Source organism: Dinoponera quadriceps, unplaced genomic scaffold (genome assembly GCF_001313825.1).
Source record: "Dinoponera quadriceps isolate SergipeBrazil2010 unplaced genomic scaffold, ASM131382v1 scaffold777, whole genome shotgun sequence".
In the NCBI taxonomy this organism is placed as follows: Eukaryota; Metazoa; Arthropoda; class Insecta; order Hymenoptera; family Formicidae; genus Dinoponera; species Dinoponera quadriceps.
The window spans coordinates 2,945,079-2,957,676 of record NW_014555488.1 but is presented as its reverse complement, the minus strand read 5'-3'; the positions used below and the strand labels follow the sequence as shown (position 1 = coordinate 2,957,676).

Genomic DNA, 12,598 nt, shown 5'->3' with positions numbered 1-12,598 from the left:
GCGGTTGTGAGCGGAGTTTTAAAAAAATGTCGATTCGCGACGAAAGTGCCACCGCTTGTGGAATAATCGGAGGGGGGAGGAGGTGGTTTCGACGAAAATTTCGAGATTTGCCAGCGGAGCGACGTCCTTCTCTCCCGACAATTCGCGATGAGCGCGATCGGAATATATATTAGCAGCGTGTGACCTCAACGCGCGCACGGTGAACTCGAGCGAATCAACTTTCCTCCCACGTGACTTTCGTTTGCGGACAGGGGGTTTTCTTGTTTGTTTTACACTATATGCGTGTGGGTGTCTATGACACGACGAAGGGGAGTGCGTCTCAAATCATATCGCGCCACGAATTTACGTCAACGTTACTCACACACTTGTTCGTTACACCTAATACTGGAACGTTTATTCAAATGCTTAGGCTTTATGCTGTTGCGACGCTATATGGCACTTGGATTACGCGTGTACATCCGTTTCTTTGTAGGTACTTGCTGCTTACTCTCCTCTGGACGATTGCCGTTAATGAGACGACTCGGAGAACCGAGCGAACGACGGGGGTACGTTTCACATTCGTACGAAAGTTCCATTTTTCTCGATACATCGTATACATTGTCAATTCGATAAGGCGATAATAACGATGTGACAATCCGAATTCGCCGGCTGTAACTCTAACATGATTGGTGTTATACTGAAAAATGAGTTTGGTTAGATCTATCTGACAAGCCGGGAAAAAATTATTATATATGATTATATAAAATCATATATGAATTTTGCCCATATGTGTGGTTACATATTTGATCGTATACGAAAAAAATAATGCTTCGTCATTTAATTAAATGTCGATATCGTGTGCTGTCAGAAGCACAAGTAGCCGGAAGCATTTATTTCGATTGTATTTGCATATAATTTGTAAACAACAGTATTTTTCCGTTGTGGATATATATGATTATATAAAGTCATATATGGGCAAATTTCATATATGATCTTTTTTCTCCCGGGAATGGACAACTAAACGCGTTTTGGCTGAAGGAAACGAAAGAAACTTACCCATTTCGGGCCCTTCACGTCTAGTAATGCATACTGATCAATAGAGGATCCCTGTTGAAAAATATCAGGTGGGAATCCATACAGGAAATCCGTATGGAATCCCATAGCTATTCCTGGGGATTTGCGCTAAAATCTCAGCTCCTAGGTAGGAATCCATATAGGTTACATGAATTTTCACAAAACATGAGGATTCCTATGTGGATTTCTACACACTATGTAGATTTCTAATATGGATTTTTCTTATCCTGTATGGATTCACACGAGCTTCATTGGATTTTTGTGGGAATCTTCAACAGGGATGACAGACTATTGAAAATCTGATATGTCCTTTGCAAAAAAGGAACTGCTGGAATTGGCAAATCGCTTAAGTTTCCTTATCTGACGATCCTAATAAAACGAAAATATCATTTGCTTTTTTTGCAGGTACTCTAATATCTTGGTCGAAGTTTCTCGCGTATCCTAGATACTATAATAGAGTCATTACATGCGCACAACATACACTACGGTTCTACATCCATTTTTACAAGTACAATAATATCCTTTAATTGCTCATGCTCCTATATCACCAAGTATTTAATTAAAGTATAAACATGATATTGTGTTCGATTCACGTATCTCGATTGAATTCTTGCTTTAATAAGCAGAGGAGATTTTAACACAATATTATAATTGTTAAGATCTTCGATTTCTGTATTATTGCAACTTACCTCAATAAAGTAGCGTCCATCGGCTGTTAGATATTCTCCACGATGAGATTTTGTCCACGATAAGATTGTTTTATCTGAATAATTGCCAAGACTTATTATGTACAAATCTTTCTCTGTTAACAAACGAAAATCTACTATTTCTTAACTATCCCATAAAGTGAATTGTGCAGATCTATGATTGAGATTTTGGTCTTCGATGACTGGAGCTAGTTTATTTAGTTTGTGAAGTCGATTCAACATAAGCTGAGCAATATTATATTATCGGTTTATAGAATATCAGAATGAAACATATTTTGTGAAGAATTACAGCGATTCTGAAGTCTGTCATTGCCTTACTAATCCGAATTTCTCCGACAACGGCATAGCTCACGTCCAGGGAGTCCGTTAGGTCAGTAACATCAGACGATAAGTACTTGAAATTGGTATTTCTTAAAATAGTTTGTTAACTGTTATCACTGTTCATCACGAGGAGGTGCCCTGGACGCCGAGAAATCGAATACAAAAATTCCATTTAGTATATTTCTGCAATGTTCCAAAGAATGTATCTGTGAACGGCGTTGACTTAGAGGATTATATCTATGGAACATTTTGATCTCCTAACAATAATCTTTCATTTTAGCTAAGTCCCGTTACTAAACAAGGGACCTACATAATACAAAATAAGTAAGGTTCTTTGTAGTTCTCATGAGTCAAATTTGGTTCTTATAACTAGAAATTTTGTTTTTTTCAACCGAGACCAGCCAAACTCACTTATCAGCGCACATAAAAGCGAATTGACGAAAAATGATTGAGGAGAAAATGAATTACACGCTACGATTAAAGCTGGATCGGCAATGTGGGAAGAAATTCCATGTTTCGCATTTAAATTACTCGATATTACACTATTTGGATGAGATTGAGCTAATTCTTGCAAATGCGACGTACCTCCCGCATCCGCTCGTCTCTTCGATCACAAACGAGCGAATCGCAAAGCCGCCGTTAATCATTTTCGCGCCCGACAGAATAACAGCCCGTCGGTGTTCTCGATATAAAAAATAATTCGGAGCGGTGCTGTGTCGTAAAACTTGGGAGGAGCTCGCGACTTTGGCGTCCGCGATGATCCCAGGCAGTTTAGTGGAATGAAATTGGTTTTACTTTCTCCCTCCCTCCCTTTTCCTCCCTAATCTTATCTTTCTCCTTTTTATCTTCCACCTATTTTTTCTCGCTATATCTTTTTTCTTCCTAAATTTACGATTTTTGGTTCGTTTTTGCGCGGGTGGTACATACAAACGACTAGCTCCGCGCATCGTACATCTGCACGGACACAAAGTGCATCGGGTGAAACGAAACGTGACGTGGTAATCCGCACACCGAAATGCAATACAATGTTAACAACGAACGAGTCGTCCGTCTCAAGGGTCTCTTCTATATTCTTTATCTATTTTTTTCTCTCTTTTTCTCGTTTTAATTTTCTCAATGGATCGACATTGACCACTTCGTCCTATAAAAGTAAAAACATCCGATCAAAGCAACAAGGAGGATATTATATCTCGGGGGATGTCTAAGTAGCGGATCGGATACGCGGCGGGTAGGTGATTTCTATCACTAAACTGAGAGAACGATCGGAAAGAACGCAACGACGGGGTCGGGGAGAAAACGGTTTCTATCTAAGACGCTAGCGCGCGTTATCGAGGTCGCGGTGGCCGTTGAAGAATAGAGAGCGTGAAGCGCTTCAGGTTTTGCGGTAAGAAATCGCGCTGCAATTATCGCATCGAAACGATTCACTCGCATTCGCATCGTATCGAAAATTGAAACGAACACCCGAACGCATGCGAGTCATTTTTCATTTCCTTTTCTTTATTTTTCCCGCGCGACCATTCGTCCCATTTGTACTTCGTCGCGTTTTCATGCCGCGCGCGTTATCACTACCATCGCAGGCTTCGGATATCGAATAAAATTATTCAGCTCTAAACTGTGGTATATTGGAGTGGCCTTCCCTGTATTAAACTATAGAAATCTGCGGCTACGCCGGAGGAAAGGAAAAATAAACGATTATAGGAACATCTGTCCTTTTTGTGCACACTATTTTCTGAATGATAAACATAACAAATGTGGTAAATTGAGTTTGGGCATTTTTTTAATTTGACAGCTTTATGTTGTTTTATTTATTATTATACTTTATTAAGTTTGTGTGAAATTGCAACATGGTTATATATTTCTATTAAAAAATTTGTCATGTATAATTATATATAATTATCAAATAAAAAATTTAAATTATATATTAAATCTTTAGAGGGAAAAATAAGTTTCTATTTATAGCATCAAAGGAGCACAATAAGTGCACCTTTAATTCTATAAATGGGAATCCAGAGTCTAAATTTTGCTTCTACATTAAGTCTTCAAATGGAGAAAACGGCAATAACATCCCTATTTGCAGCATCAAAGGAACATAATAGAAGATCATTGAATATTTTTATTCATAGTCGGACTTTATATTTAAGATTTCCTTTCTTTCGTAGCTAATGAGATAAGCCAAGAGATGGGCCATTCAGTATCTGAAGATGAATTTAAGAAAACTTTAAATATAAAGTCCAACTATGAATACCATCATATTAATGTAGAACTAAATTAGACTTAAAATAGGATTAAAATTTCGACTCGGGTCTGAGCATCCTTTTCTACGAATTACATCTCCACTGCTTGATGGCTCACTCCAGTATACTATAGAGCTTAATTAATGAAATGCGAAACACGATGTATGCCACGCGCGTGCCACGACGAATGCAACGTATCTCGGCGAACGAGAGCAGTTCGACCGAGAGAAAAAACCGGAAACAAATCCCACGTCTCGATTCTTGCAGCTCCGCTTGGCCGCAAGTAACGCCCGGAAGCGGAGTATTCCAGATACGAACGTATCGGTCCTACATGTTTTTCTTGGTTTTCTGCTTTTTTGTTAGTCTCTAGGGTATCTCTGTTACACGCTGTACTTACTTTACTTTACTTCATTAATTAATTATTACCTCTGCGTATTTCTCTCTCTCTCTCTCTCCCTTCGAATTTCTCCTTCGCCCGCATTTAACTCTACATGACGGAACAACGTTTGATGTTGTACCTATTATCTTGGTCCACATTGTTAATGCTGAGTACCTTGAGGAGCCTCTCGGTGTCCTTGAAGCCATGCCTGTTGCGCTGTTGCTGCTTCATCAGCATCATCGTCGCCGCTGCCGACTTCTTCTTCTTCTTCTTCTTCTTCCTCCTTTTCGTCTGAGGTAGCGTCAGCTCCAGCATCTGCTCGAGCCGCAGACGGATAGGCCAACCGTCCTCGCCGGCGCGTTCCTCCGGGTCCCGGTAAGCGTAGCTCGACGTGTTAGGCTGCTGATCGCGCTCCCGCTGCTCCTGCCACCACCACGGATTCTTGTACGACACTCCGCCCGCTTGGTCCCGCAAGAACTGCTCCTGGTGGCCGGGAACATCGGCCGACTCCTGCGAATGTTCGTCGCCGGCCGCCATCAGCCTCCTGGGCTGCACAAAGGAGTCGTGGACGCGGACTGGCCGGGCCAACGAGGACCTCTTCTTGGCTGGCGTCAGGTGGGCAGACTGATGCCTCGACAGGCTGCTTCTGCCGTTGCGGATCTTCTTCGCCTCGTCGAGCGGGGGCGACGACACGTCCTTGCCGTACAACGCTACGCTCGTGGCGGGCAAACGGCGAGTACCGCGAATTCGACTGATAACGCCGCCGCTGTTCTTGCTGACGCTGTTGTTGTTGTTGCCGCCGCCACCGCTGCTGTTGCCATTAGGATTGCCGAAGTCCGCGTGACGGCATTGCTCGGCGCACTGCAGGCAATCGTAGTACTTCTCGGCGACGTGACGACGCGTCACGAAACGGTCGCGCAGGTCGACGTATCGACGACGCTCGTTCACGAACACGTTGCCTTGATAAGGCTGCTGTCACACCTCCTGCAGGTACTTGAGGGGGCACAGGATCTCCTTGTAGAGCACGTCGCCCTCCTTGCCCGTGTGGTCGGCCGACCGTACGTCCGCGGCGCACCGCACCATCGCTACGCCGTCTACCTCGTCGCCGACTTGGATCACGATCTGCACAGATAAACGCGGTGTGTGAAGCTTCGTCTCTTCTCGCGAGGGGGAACTCGAAAATGAGGAGAAGCAACTGCCGCAGTCAGGCATTATTCGAGTAAATTCTTGTCTAACTGATGATTGATCTAATTGATTTGCACCCTTGCAAAGTTCATTCGTAATTCCTTGTTCCACGTACAATTCGATAACTATAGCGTCCAATAAAATTATTATTATTTTAAAATAAATTTTTACTTATTATTTGCTTTATTCGTTATTTACGTTATTTGTTATTCGAAAACATGTAATTATTCGTTATTCGCATGTTTGTAATTATTCGCATTATTTGTTATTCGTCATTTATTATTTATGTTATTATTATTTGCGCGCGCCTATGTGCGTACGTGCATGTACACCTCGTGTTTCGTTATATTATTTTTACTTAATATATTATGCACTCATTATATTATTATCCCAACAATATATTAAAACAATTTTTAATAAAAAAGTACTTATTATATCTATAAAATAAACAGAGAAAAACAAAACAAATGAGGAATAACAAATAAATTGCTTATATATTCATTTAAATAAATTATTTAAATAAATATCGTTAAATAGATTATTTAAATAAATATCATTATTTGATAAATTCTGAACAAAAGTGTTATAGATTTATTTATTACTTATTATTTCAAATATATATAATATTTGTCCAAGTCTGCCCTCGTAATGTGGCCGCGGGAGTAAGAGATCTCTCCCCCCCCCCTCCCCCTTCCCGCGTTCCTCTACGTGCGCAGAACGTTTGAGGATTTAAAAATAAGAGAGAGGACTTACGTAAATGTTATGGGTTTAGGAAGGGTTTACGTTGGAATTGTACGTGATTGTATTAGGGATTTCAAAGCGACAAATAAAATTCCCCTATAAGCGCACCTGAGTTTACATAGTAAACACAGGTAAAATATTCTCCTATAAGCGGCTAAGAGCGATACGGTTTTTTCTCTTTTGCGACAGAGGAATGAAAACTCGAGTAACAAGATCTTACCTGAGATAGACTTGACGTTGGCGTTGCGTGGAATTTAAAATCGGGATTTAATTACCGTGAGGCATTTCAACGTCGAAGATCGACGAATCGGGAGAGGAAACGGCGTTAAGAGTTCGGCAAGAGAACTGGTCTGTGTGCGCACGGAATAATTAAAAGTTAGTTCCGCAATACCTGATCTCGCAGCAGGGTAGTCTGATCGGCCAGTTGCAGGTTGCGGGTGACTTGAAGGGTCTTCTGACCGGACTCGATTCGCATAACGTACGCGCTCGGGAAGTAACCCGCGCGGCCACCGAGACACTTGCCCTTCCACCAGTCTTTTTCCGATTTATCGATCACCGTAACCTTGTAACCAGCCCTGTAATCACAAATGACGCGTTCTCTGCATCCGTACCGATTAACTATGTATGATTAATTAATTTACACCATACGGTTTTTTGATTAAAACAATATTCAATCAATAAAACTTTTATTTTTCACACATAAACTAAAATGGTGCGTACAATATTTATATTTAATTCAACAGTTTACACTGACTATCGCAACATTTACTTTATGTAAATTAAGTTTGTTGAAACACAGTACAGTAAGATTAGGTTTGAGTAAAACACATATTACATTTTATACGGTAATGAATCGGTTCTAATTAAAAATTTATGATTATAATTATTATTGGTTCTCTTTTTGCAACGTTAGTCGGACTTTCAAAAATTCATCAAAATTTTCGAAGAAAATAATTACGAAAACTTTATTTTTGTAGACAACATGCATTAATCCTTTGTTTCATACGATTGACTCGACACGTGCCTACATGAAGAAATACTGCAGCAAACTAACTTGCTTGACTTGCGATAGCACGCGCGCGCTTCTCTTTCTCCTTTCTTCCTTTAACTCGATAGTCTTGCGAACCACCTTGTATATTTCTTTTTAATACAGATTAATTGAAAACATTATTTCAATCCGCGATATTAATTACATTAAAAAATTCTTACGATTGTATTGTATTTTAATTTATATATATGGGACAAAATTTACCTTTCTATAACTATTATAATAGTTTTAGAATTAAAAAAGTTATTAATTATTAAATTAGCACTAAAAGTTGTTAATATAATTAACAAATAAATACAATAAATATATAATAAATTAAACCATTTTAATAACTTTAATTTAATGCTAATTTAATAATAAATAATGAATAACTTTTCATAGTATTATTTTTTATTTTTAATAAAAACACGTAATACTGGCCGAGTTCTTACTTCAGATCCAGCTCGTCCCGATGCCGTGCTTCGAAGTTGTACAGGACAACGTAGAGGTTATTCGGCGGCAGTACTCGCTTACCAGGCGGATTCAGGTGGTTCTGATTGTTCGCATGCGGCGACGGGCACGGCGATGTGCTTGCCGACGAGTACGACTTCTCGTTCTCGTCCGGTAGCTCCATGCTCGACATCCTGATGGCACTCCTCACGTGCTTATGCATACCGTGGCTCTGACCCGGGCTGCAGGGTGCTGCAAAACGACATTCGCATGCGAGCTCGCGAGCTCGTACAGTCAAAGAACTACTAGGTTGCTACATGTGAAATGGCCGTTTCGTGTGTTTATCGAGCTTCGGGGGGAGATACATCTCAGAGGGAAGAGTTATAAATGTCTTTAAAGTGGGACTCGCTCAAATGTGTTCTCTACGTATTCCTTTGAGAATAAAACAAATGATATTTCGTTTCGATGAAGTGCAGGGGTTCTTCAAAAAGGACGAGGAGGGCGAGAGCCCACTCNGGGGGGGGGGGGGGGGGGAGTGTTACATATATCAAAAACTTCTTTCGCACCTTCGTATCGTTGAAGTTGAATTCTGCGTACTGAAATTTATTATTCTGACGTTAATACGATTCCCTCTAAAGAGAACGTCGATGTTCTATATTACGAGTCGCAATTATACAACGTTACGTCGCTACTTGCCTCCGGCTACACTAAATCGAAATGAAATTCTAATCTTCTGGCGCGCATTTTCGTGAGTGTCATCGTAATCGTGAGAATTAAAGAGAGATATTTTCTTATTATTATTTTCACGAACTAAAGCGCGCGCATATGTGGTAGCTTCGACGTACGAGCGTCACGTCGCTCTTGCGTGGATTAAGAGAACGCTTAATAGACTATCAAAGAGGACTAATTCGCCTTGTGAACCCAAGCCGAAGAGAGCACGGCGCTGAACCGGCCTTTTCGACAATTCGAGAAGCTTCGCAAATCGACCATTTTATATGCACCGACCTAATGCCACGTTAATTTACGGGTCACGCGAGACTCACGGCTACTCACACAGCCTGTTGATACTGCCGCTGTCGGAGTGCCGGGGCGGTGTGGTCTCTCTCTGACCGGCGGCGTAGTAATCGCGCGGACGATGCCGTACGTGCGCGGTACCCTCCGGTGAGTCCAGACTGAGACTCTTCATCCTCAGATTCAGCCGCTCGCGTCTACGTTGCGGACTATGAGGCGCTTGGTTTTCCACAATTATCGATTTAGAATGTTAGCTTTGATTAAGCGAGGCCGCACTTCGACGCTGACGTTGAGCGATTTCGATCGATCGGCGAGAGTTGATCGACTCAATGTGAACATTTGGACTGCTCCGACGCATAGTTTCTTTTATGAATGATTAATAAAGCCAGATTTGCATGTTACTTCAGGTAAAACAACTGTTGTGAGTTTCGAACTGAAGAAATATAGGAGAGAATTTGTCTTGACAAAAATATTGAATCGTTACTGCGCAGTAAAAAATGTTGTGTTAGAAAGGATCCGCTTAGATTTTTGTGTTACTTTAACAAGAGGAATATGTTAAAAAGTACAGAGAGAAAAGTACTAAATTAAAATAGATATTCGAGCAAAAGTCACAATAACGTTAAAATGACGTCAAAATGACGGTAAAATGACTTTCAAATTTTTCATTTTTTTGATCATGACAGAAAATTGATAAAATTATAACTTTGGAATTTATAGATTTCATTCTTTCCAAATAAACTGTTTGTTCGATATATTTAAGTTGCACATGTTAATAATTTTTTATAATCATAAGTCTTTAGTAGCTATGTACAAAATTGTTTATGAAAACAATATTCTATTTATTATAATTACAAATAGTTTTGTTTATATATAGCTAATTAAAATAACAAACTAAAAATACTATAATTCTAAATACAACAACTTAAACTTTTTTGTAATAGTAATTTATTTGTAAAGAAATATGCGTGAGGATAGTATACGTATTTTTAGACTGAGTTCCGATATTCACTACCACTAAAAATCTACATATATGTTATATCACATGAACTATAGATTTTCAATACTGGCAGTAAATACCAGGATTCAGCCTTAGAAGAAATACAAACAGTTCAGTGTGGTGGACATAAGGACGTTCTACAATATCTCCTAAATAAGGAAGTCATTATACAGTCAAATCATAATGCACGAAAAAGACAAATTATCGTTCTATTTAAGATATTAAACAACATCACTTTGATTTTCTATAAATGATTACTTTATGACGCTATCTTGATGTCATCTTGATTTTTATGACTTTCTATTCTGCTTAGATATTTACTGAAATAATCCTTATATATTAACATATTCACCTTGTTAAAGTAACACAAAAATTTGGCTGGATTGTTTGTAACACAAAATATTTTACTGTGCGATATTTTGAGTGGAAGCAAACCGGAAATAAATAATCTCCCGCAAATTAATCGTCATACAGATAATATTAAAATGTCGGTATATATTTAAGCGGTATATATTTAACTGATTCCGATGAAGAAATGTCTGTTAACCTGATCTTTAAGCGAGACATTTAACGTCCGAGATCAAAGGGAAAAAGCGACGGAGTGTGAGTCCAATTAAATTTTCATAATGAACCCAACGTACGGTCGACAATCTCATTTAGTATGTGCTGTATGTACATACAAATGAAATCCCGCGCGAATCGTGACGAGATCGATTTAAAAAAGAGACGGTCGGCCATCAGCGTCGAGTGCGGAAGTGTCAGCTGCACGAGTATAAGCGGAACAATCTATTATTTGCCGGCACATTAATGATTAAGAGTAACCTATATACTGAAATTGATACAAAAAGCTCGCAAGCAGCGTAATTACACCGGGACACGACTCGCACGCGATGTACGCAAGAAAGGGCTGTCAAGACATTCTGCGGTGAGGGGCATTTTTATTTACAATATTTACATACACTTTCGTGTCGGAGAAAACTCGCTGGTGTTCCCGACGACGTGCGTGCGGGGGCATGATAATTCACAAGATAATAATAATTATCCTCTAGATTACACATCGGCTACTTCAAATCTTCTTCTTCTCTCTTATTCCTTAATCGCGTGTCTCAACACTGCGAATTATCGCGTTTCTATGCTAATGAGCGTGATAATAAACAAGACGTTGACAAACGAGTCTGCGCGAAAAGCGCTCAACCGACCAATTTTCCGCGTAGAAATATAAAACAAACGTTTCTGCGAATTTAGGACGCGCGAATATATAAAATTTAAGACCTGCACAAAGGCGATTCGACCGCTTCGACAGACTTACTCTAAATAAGAAATATATTTCACCCCCCTCTCTCTCTCTCTCTCTCTCTCTCTCTCTCTCTCTCTCTCTCTCTCTCTCTCTCTCTCTCTCTCGCTTCGTCCATAAAAATATATTTCGATCGAATTTTACAGTGTACCATATTTCGTACATGAAAGTCTTCTGCCTGTCCTAAGATTATTTTCGAACTTTCTCACTGTGTACTCCGAAAAAAGTAGTAAAAAGAGAGGCAGAAGCCATAGTGCGCCAGAAAATCGAACGAATTTTCCATGTTCGCTGCAATAATAAAGAGACCAGCATGTCTCGAAGAACCGGCGAAATGACCTCGTTTGCTATCACGATGGCGTAAAAACGATAGTGACTGTGTTATTTCGATTTAAATCGATATAGTGGAGTATAAACAGTCCCATGGATTGTATTTGCATACGTTCAACGAACCACGCAGCGCAATTGTTTTGCCTGTCGCTTCCGCGCAACACAAAGCCGATTTCGCGATTTTATATTTGTTGAAATTCGTGTCTCTGCAGTAAGAAGCGTCTTGAAAATAGGCCAATTAAAGAAATAAGATTTTACGCTTTCGTTCAATCTAAACGAAATGAAATGATTATGTGCGCGCGAAATAAATCGAAATTTTCTGTTCTCCGTGACAAAAACGCGGGAATTAAAGGAAACTTAAAAAATATTTTAACATCATTCTGTAGAGAGATAAATAGATTATCCGTTGTTTATAAATTTTGATTTCGTACGTGTTTCGCTTTTGAAATGGACACACATGCACACACGGAGAAAAAGATTTCTTTAGATTTGATAGCATTTTTTAAATTGAAACAATGTTGTCTTTAGGAATGAAACGAACATTCGAATATTTAATTCAACAAACAGAATTGTTTCCCTTCTCAATTAAATCTCTTTTAATAATTACTTATTTTAATCTATTAATTTTTTAAATAAATATCTTTACGTCAAATAACTTACTTGCACGTACTATATTTCTTTGGTATTTTCATCTAAACATTAGAATAATTGTCACAAATAATAAAGTATTTAAAAGAAGCAATACTAGGCTAGAAAAATATTAAACGATTTCTTTTTATTTCACTAAAAGAATATTTAATAAGATAAATTTTTTTTATTGAACCAAATATATATATATATATATTCGACGAAATATATATATATATATATAT

At 39.1% G+C, this 12,598-nt stretch overlaps 2 protein-coding genes across 10 annotated transcripts in view; both read right to left on the bottom strand.

Annotated features, from left to right (window-relative positions):
- Window positions 1–4,008: 4,008 nt before the first annotated feature.
- LOC106744340 lies at window positions 4,009–5,669 on the bottom strand (the record flags this gene model as incomplete). The annotated part of the gene is made up of 1 exon (XM_014619016.1): window positions 4,009–5,669. A coding segment is annotated over one exon (867 nt), but the record flags the coding sequence as incomplete, so codon positions are not given.
- The window catches only part of LOC106744384, an 87,016-nt gene continuing 79,997 nt past the window's right edge, over window positions 5,580–12,598 (bottom strand). For 6 of the 9 annotated variants that reach the window (XM_014619091.1, XM_014619093.1, XM_014619092.1 and 3 more), the window contains 4 exons: window positions 9,151–9,317; window positions 8,100–8,349; window positions 7,012–7,195; window positions 5,580–5,816 (listed from right to left, as the gene is read on the bottom strand). In XM_014619091.1, the coding sequence (XP_014474577.1) occupies window positions 5,670–5,816; window positions 7,012–7,195; window positions 8,100–8,349; window positions 9,151–9,317 (748 nt within the window). In that variant the 3' untranslated portion in view covers window positions 5,580–5,669. Of the gene's footprint in view, window positions 5,817–7,011; window positions 7,196–8,099; window positions 8,350–9,150; window positions 9,328–12,598 lie in introns of all 9 variants that reach the window. The other 3 variants (XM_014619098.1, XM_014619100.1, XM_014619099.1) reach the window with 1 other exon arrangement.